Source organism: Somniosus microcephalus, chromosome 4, assembly GCF_052327205.1.
Source record: "Somniosus microcephalus isolate GS21.2 chromosome 4, FLI_Smic_1.0, whole genome shotgun sequence".
Taxonomy (NCBI): Eukaryota; Metazoa; Chordata; class Chondrichthyes; order Squaliformes; family Somniosidae; genus Somniosus; species Somniosus microcephalus.
Window position 1 is genome coordinate 208,812,018 of NC_140990.1, and position 18,161 is coordinate 208,830,178.

Genomic DNA, 18,161 nt, shown 5'->3' on the forward strand with positions numbered 1-18,161 from the left:
CATCCTTCCTAAAGTGTGGTGCCCAGAATTAGATTCAATATTCCATCTGGGGCCTGACCAGTGTTTTATAAAGGTTTAGCATAACTTACTTATTTTGTACTCTCTGCCTCTATTTATAAACCCAAGGATCCCATATGCCTTTTTAACAACCTTTTCCCTTGTCTTGCCACCTTTAAAGACTTGTTTCTCTGTTCCTGCACCCCCTTTAAAATTGTACCATTTAGTTTATATTGGCTCTCATTCATCCTACCAAAATGAATCACGTCTTTGCTTTAAATTTCATCTGCCCATTTCACCAGTCCATGTCCTCCTGAAGTCTGTTACTATCCTCCTCACAGTACACTAAATTTCCAAGTTTTGTGTCATCTGCCAACTTTGAAATTATGCCCTGTATACACAAGTCCAGGTTATTAATGTATATCAAAAAGAGCAGTGGTCCCAACACCAACCACTTGGGGACAGCACTGCACATTTCCCTCCAGTCTAAAAAAACAACTCTTCACCGTTACTCTCTGCTTTCTGTCCCTTAGCCAATTTTGTATCCATGCAGCAACTGCCCCTGTATTCCCATGGGCTTCACTTTTTTACTAAAGTCTGTTATGTGGTACTTTATCAAACGCCATTTGAAAGTCCATATGCACATCAACCACACTACCCTCATAAGCTCTCTCTGTTACTTCATCAAAGAACTCAATCAAGTTAGTGAAACACAATTTGCCTTTAACAAATCCGTGCTGGCTTTCATTTATTAACCCATATTTTTCAAGTGCCAATTAATTTTGTCCCAGATTAATGTGTCTCAAAGTTTCACCACGATGTTTGACTGACTGACTGACTGACTGACTGGTAATGGCTGTTATCCCTCTTCTCCCCCTTCCCCCCCCCCCCCCCCCCCCCCCCTTTTTTTTGAACAGAGGTGTAACATTTGCAAACCTCCAGTCCTCTGGCACCTCTCCCATATCGAAGGAGGATTGGAAGATTGTGGCCAGAGCCAACACAATTTGTACCCTTACTTCCCTCCGCAACCTAGGATGCATCCCCTCGGGACCGGGTGACTTTTCTACTTTGAGTGCTGCCAACCTTCTTTATTTTTATCCTGTCCAGTTTCTCTACTACTTCTCTTACTGTGACATTGGCAAATCTTCTTTAGTGAAGACAGATGCAAAGTACTCATTTAGTACTTCAGCCATGCCCTCTGTCTCCACAAGAAGATCTCCTTTTGGTCCCTAATTGACTACCCTTTTACTATTTATATGTTTACGAAAGACTTGGGTTTCTTTTTAAGTTACCCACCCAATCTATTCTCATATGCTCTCTTTGCCCCTCTTATTTCCTTTTTCAGTTCTCCCCATACTTTCTGTATTTAGCTTGGTTCTCTACTGAATTATGAAGCTGACATTTATCATAAGCCTCTTTTTTTTCTGTTTCATTTTAACCTCTATCTTTAGTCATCCAGGGAGCACTAGCCTTGAATGCCCTTCCTTTTTCCCCATTGTGGGAATGTATCTAGCCTGTATCCAAACTATCTCTTCTTTGAAGGCCTCATTTACTGTTTTACCTGCCAATCTTTGATTCTAATCCACCTGGGCCAGATCCCTTTTCAACTGGCTGAAATCAGCCCTCCTCCAGGTGAGTATTTTCACAGTTGATCTTTCCTTGTCCTTTTCCTCAACTATAAGCCAAATATTGTTTCTCCCTATCTACTCTAGCAAAATCCTTCATAATTTTGAACACCTTTTATTAAATCACCCCATAACCACCTCTGCATTAAGGAGAACAATCCCAGCTTCTCCAAGCTTTCCACATAACTGAAGTCCATCATTCTGGTAAACCTCCTCTGCACCTTCTCCAAGGCTCTTGACATTCTCCCTAAAGTGTGGTGCCCAGAATTGGACACTATACTCCATCTGAGACCTAACCAGTGATCTGTGAATGTTTAGCATAACTTCTGGGCCATAATTTGTGCTGGCCCAATTTACAAAGTCAGTTATAGTTGTATTAGCCCAGGAAAAACTTGTTGTCATGGTGGATTTTATACCAACTGCCAACAAATAATAAACTAATTTACATTTTTTGTTTTGTGAATTCAATCAACTTCTTGTATGTAAATATTTTTCAGTGTAATTGTGCCCAAAGAATAAAGTGTTCAAACACTGTGCTACTGTGTAGCTTACGACAGTTGAAAAAATATATAAATTAGAGCTTTACAAATAAAGGCAAAGTACTTCATCCCCAAATGGTTTCTCAGGATATCCATTGAAACATGCATTTTTATACCTCCATAACATGTAAATCAATTTTTATAAACTTTTTGCCTGTTATTGGATGCTCATGCTTTCCTGTTCTTTGATGTGCATGTACTGTTCATTAGCAATATCTACTGACTTCCATAGTTCACACTGATGTGCCATTTTTAATAGTGGAAAGGGGAATAAAATTATCTTGTATTAATGTAACTGAAGGCCAATAATTGAATTACATTTGTGTATGGGTCCCTGTTTTGATCTGGCCTTATCTGCATGAATGGGAACCAAATTGATCCAAAATTCACTCATTACCTTAGGTTGTCTTATCTCGATCCATTCCATTCTTCATTTGTAAACAGGCATGTGCTCCACCGCTTATGCTATCGACTGGGAAATTGAATTGTAGTCTCATGGCTGCCTGTTTCTTAAGTCCAACTGCCCCACTGGACTATTTCATAGAATTTAAAACCTACCCATTCTGCCTTCACCCGCTTGCATTGTGCTGTCTGGTGGCCAATTGGAGAGTGCTACTGATAACTGATCATCAACAGTTGTGGCTCACACAGTCTTGCTGTCCCAGCTCGAACATTATCTGTAAGGCCACTGAAGGAATATTAATTTAAAAAGTGTTTGCCTGAAAATTTCTCGACAAAATAGGCAGTTGGTATTCATATTGTTTTCTGCATATTATGAAGGTCTGTCAGTCATTTTAAGGTATACAGTACATTTGCTATCCAGTGCGAATGGCCATAATCACTGAATACTGCATGTGTTGGGAACCTTGGGAACACGAGTATTCCCATTGTGTGAATTCATGATACATCTCCAAATACCTGAAAAAATAAGCCCTTGTACACTGCACATTCTTGTGTGCCTGTATGCTCTAGGACCTCTGCTGTCTCCTACCCATTGCCTGTGCAGTTACATTGCTCTAAAATGCTGATTTCTGTCCTTTTGGCTTTGAATATATTTGTGCATGAATGATCAACGTGGGACCACACACTTGTCTATAGTTGATGCATAACTATCCATTGCAGTATTCTAAATAATATACAAAGTTGACCCACACCAGGTTGAGGCTATAAATTTGGGAATATTAATTGAGGTATAAAATTTTTATAATTTTGGGCCACTGAACTGAGGCCTGTCTTTCAGGTGGACATAAATTCTCTCTACTCTAAGTGGCTTGTTTCCACACCTTGGTAGTTTTAACTGATGAGAGCTGTAGGAGCCTTTACCTTGGGCCTCTTCAAAGTTGTTGCTGACATTTATAAATACATTTTTGATTTATCTTCACAGCTAGTAAATGGATAGGTATTCTCCAGGACACCAGTGAGATCCTTTCTGCATAAAGTCACCTTTTACAACAAGAATTGTGTTTTAAATTCTTCACCACCACCTGCTCAAAATGCTTGGTGAATATTTTCATTAGGAGATGTAGACCAAATATCAGACATGAGGCAATGTCTGAATTAAATCAATTGCTGTAAGAGTAAAAGGAATATTTTTAGCTTGGATAGGGAAAACCTGCTGTGGTCTGACATTTTTGTTTGCGTTACTATGCAACCTTTCCTGCCCACTCCAGAACTGCTTTCTAGTTTTGAAATAAAGCTTAGGTGTTTTTTGATCAATTCCCAATTGGTTCTACGTTCTTTTGCACCATCATAGTCATTCCATTTTTATTCCTTTCAAAATAGAAAGGTAACCTTAATTTTTGCTGTGCTGTAAATTCAAAGGTTGTCCTTTTGCATGTTGTCCCATATTCAGGCACTACTGGGTTTCTTTTGTATTTGCAAGAGCAGCTGCAGCAAACCTTTCAGCTTCAGGTTGGCCTGTCATGTGGTACGTCACGTGCATAATGGTAGCAGCAAAAAAACTCTGGGACCCCTTTGTTCATTGTTTTGCTGCAATAGGGTCTCTTATTTGTGAGAATCATTTGCTTTTGGTAATTTTATGATTTCGTAAAGAATACGAGATACCAACGGATGGTATTTTACCCACCCTATTTCTTATCACTGCTATTCAGGATAATCATTGTTTACCAATGTGTGTCTCCTTTATTTGATGATTTAGTAAAAAGCAATTTCAATTCAATTCAAGCAGAGTAGACGAGAGAGCTCTGTACCTGCCTATGCTGCACGTGGGAATGCACCATGCTGAACACTCAGAAGTAAGAAATGTTCCATTCTCCAGCACTGACCTCCCTCAGCTTGATGAGTACAAAAAGAATCCCCACAGAAGTGGAATATGCACCATCAGTAACTCATTTCAAAAACAAAATGTTTGAAGGATTCAGAATAACTTTTAATGCCTTTTTTATTTTTAACGTTAATGTCCTTGTAGGGAAAACCTGCCTTGGAGTTGGTGAACCCAGCAGGTTTCGGGAGCTAAATTAATGCACACTTGAAATGACGAGGTTGCTAATGCTCAGTTAGTAACTACTGTGTTAATTCAGTTCCTAGCTTTTCAAAGCCACATTCTCTCGCCGTTGTTTCCCCTGTTTGATATATATCAAAGCAACAGAAACCGAAAAATGCAAATACACTTAACAAAATTGATTTCCTAATTATATAAAAGTTAGTGGTATTGCTGCAAATCATTGATTTTAACGGTTGTTTAATTAATGATTTGATAAAGCTGTAGATGCAGAACTGTTACCGGTATTTAAAATGGCAACACTAACCAGCAGCAATTTTAAAAGGCTAAATATGCAAATCTCACCAATCTATTTCTCTCTGGATCCTACCAAATGTTGTAAAATGACATCGTTTAAATTTAAGGAATAAGTACATTTGACACGTACAATAGATTGGATAGATTATAATAGTTAGATTTTCTGCCATCAACTATGAATGGATGGATATATGTGTATGCTTTTTAAATGACTGCAGTAGATTTAATTATTTCGTTTTATTCCCAAATAACCTGACTGGTTTATGATGAAGGTATGAATCATAAATGATCTATTGTAACAACATTTTCAAGATGGTTTTTATATTAAATATATATTGCATGTCAGTGATCTGAAAGGCAAGCTAATCTCGGGGTTCAAATTCTATCCTGAACAACCCTAAGATTATATAACAACTTTTAACTTCCTTCTATTGAGTGCAATTTTGTGTTGTCAGTTTTAGAATAAATTGACAAATGGTGTTCATAAAAGGGCATTGCATCCCATTTGGAGGTTGCCATTACTACATTGAGAATCTGCAGATTATAGGAAAATTCCATTCATCAGATAGACTTAACAGTTAGGCTTGAATGTGTGATGAGACTATAAACTCAATCCTGTGTTAAGATAAAATCATGAGAGCAAAGTCAGTGCAGTTTATGAATGTTGTGGAGCACTGAGATTTAAAAATGAAATCTATAATGCATGTTCTATGATATCAAACATTTATAAACCGGTTATAGAGCACCATGTCAACAGGATTATTGAAATATTGATTTACAGCTTTTTAAGATGCTCATTATTTCCAATAATATAGTATTTGTAAACCATAAATTTTATTATGTGATATTACATATATAAAATGCAAGTTGGAATGTTGTCCTTTTCTATGCAGAGTTAAGCATTGCTTGAAGAAGCATCTGTTAAGTTATGGGAAATGTGTGACTTGTTAGTATGGCAGTCAAATTTTCCCAGTCTGCTGTACTCCCAGTAACCACCAAAATTGAGACATTTGCCCTCATCACTGTCACCTCTTGCAGCATTCGGTTATGCTTCCAAATATTAAAAGTCACAAGGTTTGGTACATAATTAAATTATTACAAAGAATTATCATCAACCTACGTATTTGTTTTTCTTTTAGTATATTTGTTTCAGTAGCAAGCCCTGATGATGATGAGTTGTTAGCCCTGCTGTGTGAAGAAGAACTGGCGTGCTGGTTGATATATTGATAATTTACCTCACTCACACCGCTGTCAGGAAGTGCACCTGGCCAAAAGCCCTGGTGTCATCAATAGACACTGTTAAAACAAAAATATAAAATGTTCAAGTCAGATTCTTTTTAACCATTTGATCATTCAGTAGGGCACGGTTGATGGTGATCAAATGTCAATGTTCATCAAAACTATAATATCTAAACTATTAAAATATAGTCATTGAATAACAATGATTGCTGTAATGTGCATGTGTTGAATGAATATAATAGAATGGCTAGTTCATAGTGGACCCTCACAATGTAGTGTTACCATGTCTAGTTGCTGATGGATTAGTGGTAATATGGTAGTAATGTCTCACTAATTTGATTGTTACAACTTTGTCAGATTTTCTCAGTTGGTAGCACTTTCACCTGCGGATCATAAGGTTGAGTGTTTTAGGAGTTTAGCTCATAATCTAAGATGACACCCTAATGAAGTACATAGGGCTATTTGGAGGTGACTACTTTGGGATTTTTTTTTTCTTCGTTCATATGATGTGGGCCTTGCTGGCAAGGTCAGCATTTATTGCTCATTCCTAATTGCCCGTAGAAGGTGGTGGTGAGCTGCCTTCTTGAACCGCTGCAGTCTGTATGGTGATGATTCGTCCACAGTGCTGCAAGGGAGGGAATTCCAGAATTTTGACCCAACAATGATGAAGGAACGGCGATATATTTCTAAGTCAAGATGGTGTGCGACTTGGAGGGGAACTTGCAGGTGATGGTGTTGCTGTGCGCCTGCTGCCCTTGACCACCTAGGGGGTGGAGGTTGCGGGTTTGGGAGGTGCTGTCGAAGAAGCCATGGTGAGTTGCTGCAGTGCATCTTGTAGATGGTACACACTGCAGCCACGGTACGCTGGTGGTGGAGGAACTGAATGTTTAAGGTGGTGGATGGGGTGCCAATAAAGCGGGCTGCTTTGGCCTGGATGGTGTCGAGCTTCTTGAGCGTTGTTGGAGCTGCACTCATCCAGGCAAGTGGAGAGTATTCCATCACACTCCTTACTTGTGCCTTGTAGATGGTGGAAAGGCTTTGGGAGGCCAGGAGGTGAGTCAGTTGCTGCAGAATACCCAGCCTCTGATCTGCTCTTGTAGCCACAGTATTTATGTGGTGGGTCCAGCTAAGTTTCTGGTCAATGGTGACCCCCCAGAATATTGATGGTGGGGGATTTGACAATGGTAATGCTGTTGAATGCCAAGGGGCAGTGGTTAGACTCTCTTGTGGGAGGTAGTCATTGCCTGGCACTTGTGTAGCACGAATGTTACTTGCCACTTATCCGCTTAAGCCTGATTGTCACCCAGGTCTTGCTGTATGTAGGCACGGACTGCTTCATTATCTGAGGAGTTTCGAATGGAACTGAACACCATCCCCACTTCTGATCTTATGATGGAGGGAAGGTGATTGCTGAAGCAGCTGAAGATGGTAGCGCCTACGACACTGCCCTGAGGAACTCCTGCAACGATGTCCTGGGGCTGAGATGATTGGCTTCCAACAACCACAGCCATCTTCCTTTGAGTTAGGTATGACTCCAGCCAGTGGCGAGTTTTGCCCCCTGATTCCCATTGATTTCAGTTTTATTAGGGCTCCTTGGTGCTGCCCTTGCTCAAATGCTGCCTTGATGTCAAGGGCAGTCACTCTCACCTCACCTCTAGAATTCAGCTCTTTTGTCCATGTTTGGACCAAGGCTCTAATGAGGTCTGGAACCGAGTGGTCCTGGCGGAGCCCAAACTGAGCATTGGTGAGCAGGTTATTGGTGAATAAGTCCCTCCTTGATAGCACTGTCGATGACACCTTCCATCACTTTGATGACTGAGAGTAGACTGATGGGGCGGTAATTGGCTGGATTGGATTTGTCCTGCTTTTTGTGGACAGTACATACCTGGGCAATTTTCCACTTTATCGGGTAGATGCCAATGTTGTAGCTGTACTGGAACAGCTTGGCTAGAGGTGAGGCTAGTTCTGGAGCACAAGTCTTCAGCACGATAGCTGGGATGTTGTCGGGGCCCATAGCCTTTGCTGTATCCAGTGCACTCGGCCATTTCTTCACATCACGTGGAGTGAATAGAATTGGCTGAAGACTGGCTTCTGTGATGGTGGCGACCTCAGGAAGAGGTTGACGTGGATCATCCACTCGGTACTTCTGGCTGAAGATGGTTGCGAATGCTTCAGCCTTGTCTTTTGCACTCACGTGCTGGGTTCTGCTGTCATTGAGGATGGCCATGTTCGTGGAGCCTCCTCCTCCCGTTAGTTGTTTAATTGTTTCCCATCATTCATGATTTGATGTGGCAGGACTGCAGAGCTTCGATCTGATCTGTTGGTTGTGGGATTGTTTTAGCTCTGACTGTAGTATGCTGTTTAGCATGTTTGTAGTCCTGTGTTGCAGCTTCCCCAGGTTGGCACTTCATTTTATGTACGCCTGGTGCTGCTCCTGGCATGCTCTTCTACGTTCCTCATTGAGCCAGGGTTGGTCTCCTGGCTTGATGGTAATGATAGTGAGGGATATGCCGGGCTAAGGTTATAGATTGTGGTGGAATATAATTTTGCTGCTCCTAATGGACTACTGCGCCTCATGGATGCCCAGTTTTGAGCTGCTAGATCTGGTCTGATTCTATCCCATTTAGCACTGTGGTAGTCCCACACAACATGATGGAGAGTATCCTTAGTGTGAAGACGGAACTTGGCCTCCACAAGGACTGTGCAATGGTCACTCCTAACAATACTGTCCTGGACAGATGCATTTGCGACCGGTAGATTGGTGAAAACGAGGTCAAGTAGGTTTGTCCCTCGTGTTTGTTCTCTCTCCACCTGTCACAGGCCCAGTCTGGCAGCTATGTCCTTCAGGACTTGGCCAGCTCAGTCAGTAGTGGTGCTACCAAGCCAGTCTTGGTGATGGACATTGAATTCCCCCACCCAAAGTACATTCTGTACCCTTGCTACCCTCAGTGCTTCTTCCAAGTGGTGGTCAACACGGAGGAGTACTGATTCATCAGCTGAGGGAGGGTAGTAGGTGGTAATCAGCAGGAGGTTTCCTTGCCCATGTTTGACCTGATGGCATGAGACTTCATGGGGTCTGGACTCAGATGTTGAGGGCTCCCAGGGCCACTCTTGATTGTATACCACTGTGCCACCACCTCTGGTGGGTCTGTCCTGCCAGTGGGACAGGACATACCCGGGGATGGCAATGGAGGAATCTGGGGTGTTGGCTGAAAGGTATTTATCGGTGAGTATGACTCAGATTGTTGCTTGACTAGTCTGTGGGACAGCTCCCCCAATTTTGGCACAAGTCCCCAGATGTTAGTGAGGAGGACTTTGCAGGGTCAACTGGGCTGGGTGTGCCTTTGTCATGTCTGGTGCCTAGGTTGATGCCGGGTGGTCTGTGCGGTTTTATTCTTGGTGTGCTGCTTTGTAGCGGTTTGGAGAACTGAGTGGCTCGCTAGGCCATTTCGGAGGGCAGTTAAGAGTCACCCACATTGCTGTGGGATAGAGTCACACATAGGCCAGACCAGGTAAGGACGGCAGATTTCCTTCCCTAAAGGACATTAGTGAACCACATGGATTTTTACGACAATCTGGTAGTTTCATTGTCACCATTACTGATACTAGCTTTTTATTCCAGATTCTTTTTTAATAATCAACTGAATTTAAATTCCCCAGCTGCCATGGTGGTATTTGAACTTATGTCTCCGAATCATCAGTCCAGGCCTCTGGCTTGCTAGTCCAATAACACTATGCTACCGTACCCTAATGTGAGACATTAAATCAAGATGCCTGTTCCTGTAGATGTTAAAGATCACTTTTCATTATTCAAAAAAACATAGATTTCAGGTCATTCCTTCCTCAGCCAATGCCACTAAACAACTTGCTGCTGTTTGTTGTATCTTGCTGTACGCAGAATGGCATTTGTGTTTGCTAAGACAACGGTGGCTACACTTTAAACGAATTCATTCTGAGAGATGTGATTAAGTGTAATATAAATGCAAGTTTTTTTATTGGGAGCACAAAGATTTGACAGTGTAGTGGGGTATGAACAGACAAATCACAGGATGCCCTAGTAACCCTGGTTCAGCAAGTGATGGTTAGCTGGATAGAAGGGACTCTATTCAAATTTTATTTTTTATTAAATACAGTCCTCACTACTTAAAACGTCCACTTTTAACAGACAATTGCTTATTTCGGCCAAACAGTGATGGCCATTAGCCATTTGTATTGATGTCAATTTCGAAGTTGCCGGTTATAGTGTCCGTTTATTTCGGGCAGAAACAACTGTGCTTACTCACCTGTGATGTTGTATGAGTAAAGTACACATGCAAAACTACTTGTTTTTAAAAATATATATTTAGCAAAAATAACACTTCATACACAATAATTCCAGCAGCTGAAATTTTGTGCCCAAGTTATGTGTTTGGGTTGTTTAATGGTTGTTTGGTGAAGGAGTTATCTAATGCTTAGATTGAGGCACATCAACAGATGAAATCACCTCGAGGACTGTGGAGCTCATAATTCCCACCTGCACTTTGCAGAGCTTTCAGAGGAGTTCAATTTAAGGTCACATTTATACTGCAACTGTGGCGTCAGTGTGAGGCCATTTCACTTCGCATCAACACTAAAATTGTAGAACAAACCAAGTCAAGGGTGCACCCTGACTCTGGAGCAAATCAGAGTGAGATCCCTTGGAAGCTTTGCTCTGGAGTTGAGTTTGGCCCTGGCTATTAATATATTGTGCAGCCTCTTAGCAACAGCTGTAGTGTAAGTGCAGCCTAAGCAAGACAAAATTTTCATTTTCAGTAAATCCATCATTCTTAGTGCTACTGCGTTATACCGGCCATCGTGCATGACTGGCAAATCGCATTCATACGAATCTGCCGGCAATGAGCGGTGGGGACTGTTATGTTCTGTCCCATTGCAAAAAGCTTTGAGAGGATTTTAAATGTTATGAACACAAAATGCACTTTCAGTTAAAGAAATGTAATTCTGTGTGTGTATATAGAAAAATAAGATGCACCCACCTAAGTTGCTTACATTTAGATCCATTTGCCATGGGGCACAGAGTGATTAGATGTGGATTAGTACTGTCTCTCTCTTTCCCCACCGCCCATGCACACGCTCATTTTCCCCCCCCCCCGGGCCAGGTTTCAGTTCCTAGCTGAGATTTCTCCACAGAGAGGGAGAGTAACTCATTTTGTCGGGTTTGTCTTGAGGAAGCAGAGGCTTCTTGCCAGTTCGCTTGGCTAGAAAATAGGGAAAAGGTGTAATGCTTGTACATTGCTCTGTGAATCTTTCAACAGTATTCTAGTGCTGTTATCAGTCTTCAGCATAGCTTTGGCACTAATTAGCCTCTGTCGTCATTGTTTCCATTTCATTGAACTTGTATTTTGTGATTAAAAAATTATAGTTGGAGGTTGTAATTTAACGTTGAGATTAAAAAAAGAAAACTGCAACTGCTGGAAATCTGAAATAAAAACAGGAAGCTGTAAACACACAGTGGGTCTATAGCATTTGAAAAGAGAAGATAGTTTAACTCTTCAAATGTAGACCCAAAACGTTAACATATCTTTTCTCTATGATCGCTGACAGATCTGTTATGTATTTACTATATTTCTGTTCTTTGTAATATTCAGACAAAGTCCACAGCAACCAAAGCTTTGCGCTTGCAGTTTATCTAATGTTATAACTATTATTCATTCCAACTACACACACTTCAGAATTACGTGAGACAATAGTGGCTGGGAAGGAACCTTGTAATAATAACAGCATTGGTACATTTTGCTGGTTATGACTCCAAAATGTGACAAAAGAATTAAGTAATTGTGAAGCTGGTAATTTAAAAAGTAATCTTTAACCAAGAAGCCCTTTAGATGGAAAGGTTTACTAATGACTAGATACAAAATGAAGCTGGATTTGTTTCATTTTCCAACCAGCAACATGATAAATGGATACCTTTCACTGTTAATAAAGATATAAACATTTCCAGAGGCAAACTTTTCAGGTATATAAATATTTTTAAAAACTGATATTTTACATTTGTACATGGATTTTTTTATTATACAAAATACATTTTCAATAGATGGTGCTGGTTGAATTAAGACTGGTTACTTTGTCATGATTTTCTTAAAAGTACCAGTTTAATTTTTTGAAGGAGTTTTCATTGCCAACTAAGCGCTTGAAGAAAAGTATAAATGCTTCCCCCCCCCCCCCCCCCCCCCCCCCGGGAAAAAAAAAAATCCAAGTTTCTATTGCATGATTGTAACCAGTTTGTAATATCGTGGGAAGTTGAGTTGGCATTTTTTTTTATTGCAGTTACAAAATGTGATAATTTATGATGTAGAATGGGTATTAAGTACAGTGGTAAAACTTTGATGGTGGGGGATGATTTGTGAGAACAGATGCTATTGAGAACATTGCTTTTCTGAAATGCTGTTTTTACTCTAGAATAATTGTCAATTGAATAGTGGACGTGCAGTAATGTCTGTTCAAGTGGTATGTTGTAGATTTCAGTGATTGTGCCACAATTATTTTATCTCTTCTGCATGTACCAATTTATAATGACATTTTGGTAAAATGACCCGTGAGGATCAATCATAATCATCAACTTTATTGTCACTGTTCGTGCACAAGTGCTGTACAACGAAATGTAGGCTTGTGGCTCCCGAGAGAGTACATTTAGATTAAGACATTTAAACATTCAACATTCATTTGGCTTGTAATACATTAACATAAACATAATAAAGTGCATTGGCAGATGTGCAGGCTTTAGAGTTTATTTGTGGAGTTCAGTAGGATGACAGCCCTGGGAAAGTCAAGTTTATTCCATCAAGAACAGGCTGTAAGATTATCAGTAACCTCCATGTATTGCTCGAGATTTGAAATTAACACACAGAGCTTGACCTAAAATTAAAGTTGTGGAATAAATGCATCTGAATGCATCTTGCTGTTAATTTTATTTTCAAAATTGCTTGAATGTGAAGTGCAAGTTTAAGGGGAAAAAAATCAGGAGCTAAGCGGACACTGCTGTTTTTGGGATTCCTTAAAGGGGTACAGTAGCCTAGTGGTTATGGCACTGGACTAGCAACCTGAAGGTCGCGAGTTCAAATGACACAGTGGTAAATTGTGAAACTGAATTCAACGAGTTGCTGGGCTAGCACCAGGAAAAAATGTCCATGAAAGCTGCCGGATTGTTGTAAAAACCCAGTGGTTCGCTATCGTCCTTTCGGGAAGGGGTCTCTTACCTCTACCTGGTCTGGCCTACATGTAACTCTAGTCCCACACTACATGGTTGACTTGTAATACCCTCAAGGGGCAATGCATTCCGATAACTTAAGAAAATTCTGCTTCTGATGCATGTGTTGATTTCGGGAGTGGGGGGGCGCGGTGGAAACTTTTTTGAGAGTTTTTGAAAGCTGGTGTGTTACGAAGCTGCGGGTATTGTGAGGCTGAGGCTGGATGCAACTGTCAGTGTCTCAGACTCCCAGGAGATAGCCTGCCTTGGAAATGGAATCCATGATTGGGAGGCTACACATTGCCAGGTAAAACTGGTAATACATTTTTCTCTTGTAGTATATTTTAAGAATGATTACTTGAAGAAAAGGCTAACGTAAGGCCTGATTTTATGGGGTTGATTTTAACGATCAACTGGGGACTTGAGATTGAATTTTATCTTTACCACAGCAACAACTACCTGCATTTTTGTAGCGCCTTTAACGTAGTAAAATGCCACAAGGCACTTCACAGGAGAATTCTCAAACAAAATTTGACACCGAGCCACACAGATATTAGGACAGGTGAGGTGGGTTTTGAGGAGCATCTTAAAGAGGAGGGAAAGGTTTAGGGAGGGAATTCCAGAACTTTGGGCCTAGGCAGCTGGAAACATTGCCAACACTCCACCATTGGTGGCCATCAGTGATTCGCAAGAGACCACAATTGGAGGAACGCAGAGATCTTGGAGGGTTGTAGGGCCCGAGGAGGTTGCAGAGATAGGGAGGGACGAGGCCATGGAGGGATTTGAAATCAAGGATGAGTATTTCAAATTTGAGACCTTGCCGGACCAGCAGCCAATGTAGGTCACTGAGCACAGGGATGATGGATGAACGGGACTTGGTGTGGGTTAGGATACAAACAGAGTTTTGGATGAGCTCAAGTTTATGGAGGTTAGTAGGTGGGAGGCTTGCTAGGAAAGCATTGGAATAGTTGAATCTGGAAGTAACAAAAGCATGGATGAGAGCTTCAGCAGTAGATGGGCTGAAGCTGTGGCAGAGACGAGCGATATTACAGAGGTGGACGTAGGCAGTCTTGGTGATGGAGAGAATACGGGGTCGAAGCTCCGCTCAGTCAAATAGGATGCCGAGGTTGCAAACGGTCAGTGGCCATGGAGGGGGATGGATTCAGTGCCAAGGCAACATAATTCCTTGCAGGGACCGAAGCCAATGGCTTCTGTCTTCCCGTATTTAATTGGAGGAAATTTCTGCTCATCCAATATTGGATGTTGGACAATCCGCATGAGAAATCTGAGGCAGTGGAAGGGTCGAGAGGTGGTAGTGAAGATGTCGCGGAGGGGCAGCATGTAGATGAGAAATAGGATAGGTCCTTGGGGGAGTCCAGAGGCAACGGTGTTGGAGATTCTCTGGCTATGAATGGACAGATAGGTATGGAACCAGGCGATGGCAGTCTCACCCAACTGGATAATGGAGAAGAGTCATTGGAGGAAGATGGTGTGGTCAATCGTGTCAAAGGCTGTAGACTGATCAAGAAAGGTGGGGAGGGATAGTGTACCGTGGTCACAGTCATTTGTGACTTTGATGAAAGCCATTTCAGTGCTGTGGCAGGGTGGAAACCTGATTGGAGAGATTCAAATATGGAGTAGTGGGAAATACTTAGTCTTTTATAACTTTACAAGTTGTCCAAGATTTTTTTTCCTCTTTACTTGATTCTTATTTATTTCCAAGTACCAAGGGTGTACAGAAAGATATGTTAATCCAACAAACACCTTATGTTAGCAAAATACTGTAGCTGCTGGAAACCTGAAATAACAGAAAACGCTGGAAACACTCAGCAGGCCGGGCAGCATCCGTTGTTTTGTTTTCATTACTGAGAATAAAGTTGTTGCAGGGCGATCAAAATAACCAAATATAAGAATTATTTATTTCAAATATGTCACTTGGTAGCCAATTTTTAGCATCACTTTTAAAAACAGATTATGAAAACCTAGTGCTTTGTCAGTCTTTGGGTTTAGAATACAGACAAATGCCAATCAAGATGATGCGTTTGACGATCTCCATTTCTCAGATTGACTGAGTTACCATGCCCAGAAGATGAACAAATGCATGGGAGCTCCCTACAAGTGCAGTTCATTACAAGAACGGCTGGTGTTCCTGCATGAAGACAGACTATGTGTTGTCTTCACTGCTGGATGGCCTTTTGTTTGCTTGCAAGCTTTATTACACTTGAGATCCCTTTTGTGGAGGGCAAAACTTAGATTGGGTGGTGCCAGGTAATACAAAATATAGACCAACTCGACCCCAACTTGTGATTAAGGGATTGGTACAGTTTGCTTATCACCTACTATTCTCTCCAACCCATATATGTGAGTTTCTGCTATGAAATTATTCAGTCTTCATTTTGTAATACATGTTGAAAAACCACAATGTTTGTGAAAACTGTTTGAATCATTTTGTATGCTTTTTGCTTAACTACAACTAAAATATAATGACTTGTAAAGTGCAAAGGCTAGATTTAATTGTGCCTCAGTGAATTTGTGAAGTGTCAAACCCTGTTGGTTATTTATGCTACTGTTAACTTTTTGTTCTAGATTATTGAGACTGAAAATATGATGGATCGAATTGTGACTGGCTTAGCGGAGTCTAGTGTCAAGGTGCGGTTAGCTGCTGTCAGGTATGGGACTACTGAAACATATCTGTCTGAAATATAATTTGATAGTTCTCAAATAAGTGCAGTGATTAGCAATGTTCCCTCTTAATTTTTTTTGGGTGCGCGGCCCATTCAAAATACTGCGCATGCATGGTTCTCCCATTTAAAAGCCAGTGAGCTGGCTGTGCAGGAGCTCCAGAGCGCTGCGCAGCCACACAGCTTAAAGAGGACATTGGTGATTAGTATTGTGTTGAATCAGCAGACACTGAATCATAACCAACTTATTAAATTCTCCTGTAGCACTTTGCATGGATAATAAAATATAGAATGAAAGGGAACCCAGATTTGCTTTATTAATATAATTAAACACTTCCATTAAAGAGCTTGATGTATTCTTTGAGGGCCTGGTACTTAACCACCTCTTTTGTAAAGTTGTACTGTACTGTAATGTAAATGCTTTGTCAATTTTAAATTATTAGTTGCATGGCAGATGAAATGTAAATTCTAGTTCTGAGAACGACCACATCAAAGAACTAAAAAAACAAAGAATTAAAAGGAAAGTTGGTTTAACAGTTTTCTGGCTATGCTTTCAACTTCTCGAATGCGAAGAGGGTAACTATTAGCTTTCATGGCTGAAACAATTTTTTCTGGGAATTAAATCGAACAACTCTATTGATCTGAGGATAATTGAATTGCAATGAATTATTCAGAGACTCATTTTAATGAGTATAACTAGGTAGGCAAATTCCAGTTTGATACTGATTTTGTTTTAGGTGCAGCTATGTAATAAAATTATATAGGTGGTGTGTACCTTGATTTGTCTACAAGGTCGTTTTGAGTTGTAGTCTTGCAGTAAGTGGACATATACCCAGATGTCAACTTGACTGGAGAAATCCTCAGTTAGGAGACTGATCCAAGACATGGAGGCTGATCGCAAGCATTGAGGACTGAGTTATAAGGAAAGACTAAAACAAGTTTCACCTCTTCAAACTTAGAAGGAGACGATTGATTGACGTCCTACAGTTATGCAAGATGGTAAATCCTCAAGTTAAATTGTTGATAGTGGGACAAGGAGGCACAGATTCAAATTGGTGAAAGACAGATTTCATACTGATATCAGGAAGTTCTTCTTGCAAAACTGATCAACTGGATCAAGTTTAATTAAGGAGCCATTGAACATTGTAATGGGGGATTTGTAGATGGGCTGGACTGAACAGCTGCCTTAATTTGTCTTGTGATCTTCTGATCTGCCATTACTAATACTTGGTCAGGTAGCTTGATTTTTGATGCTAATCATTTGGGCAGTTTAATTTTTAATAGCCAATCTTATTTTGGGAATGTAGAAACAGATGTAGGCCATTCAGCCCATCATTTCTGTTCTGCCATTCTGTTAGCCATAGCAAAACACTCTAATCCTAATTGGCTGCCCTTTCTCCATTTCTCTTAGACTGTTAACTTGGGAAATAAGAGTTCTCTCCTTTCTACATCTTGCAGCCCTTTGGAAAAAAATCATTCCTGGATTTACTTTTAACTAGAATTCTAGGATTATGTCCTCTTGTTCTGGATTCCCCATCAATTCCCTTCATTATTTGAAACACCTCCGTCAGATCATCACTTAAACTCCTCATCTACTGGGTATAGAACCAACGTTTACAGAATCTCTCATAATAACTCAGTCTCTACATCCCAGATATTATCCTGGTAAATAGTTGTTGGATTTTCTCTGAGCAAGCAATTCGTTCCTAAGGCTAAAACTCTCCAAATGATGTATGACAAGCATTCTGTATAATTGAAGTAATAGCTATTGCCTTTATGTCCAAGATCTCCTGTGATGAAGCCTGTATCGCATTAGCCTTTTTGATTGCTATTTGCACTGGAAGGCTAACTTTTAATGATTTTATATACCTGAACCCCTAAAACTACTTCTAACTCCTCCAATATTTCCCGGGGGGGGGATAGCACTGATTATTGCTTGCCAATCCGACATTATCCCTTTTATCCCAATTGTCTACCTCCTACCTTTCAACCAGTTTCCTATCCAAGCCAAAAGACTGTCCCCAATTTCATGTGCCTCAATTTTAGCTTGTAACTTCTTGTGTGGCATCTTAACAAATCTATGAATACACCACTTAATAA

General features: G+C 40.7%; 1 protein-coding gene across 3 annotated transcripts in view; it reads left to right on the top strand.

Annotated features, from left to right (window-relative positions):
• The window catches only part of armc8 (armadillo repeat containing 8), a 135,690-nt gene that overhangs the window by 47,836 nt on the left and 69,693 nt on the right, over positions 1-18,161 (top strand). For all 3 annotated transcript variants that reach the window (XM_085985776.1, XM_085985775.1, XM_085985777.1), the window contains exon 13: positions 15,967-16,049. In XM_085985776.1, the coding sequence (XP_085841902.1) occupies positions 15,967-16,049 (83 nt within the window). The remainder of the gene's footprint in view (positions 1-15,966; positions 16,050-18,161) is intronic.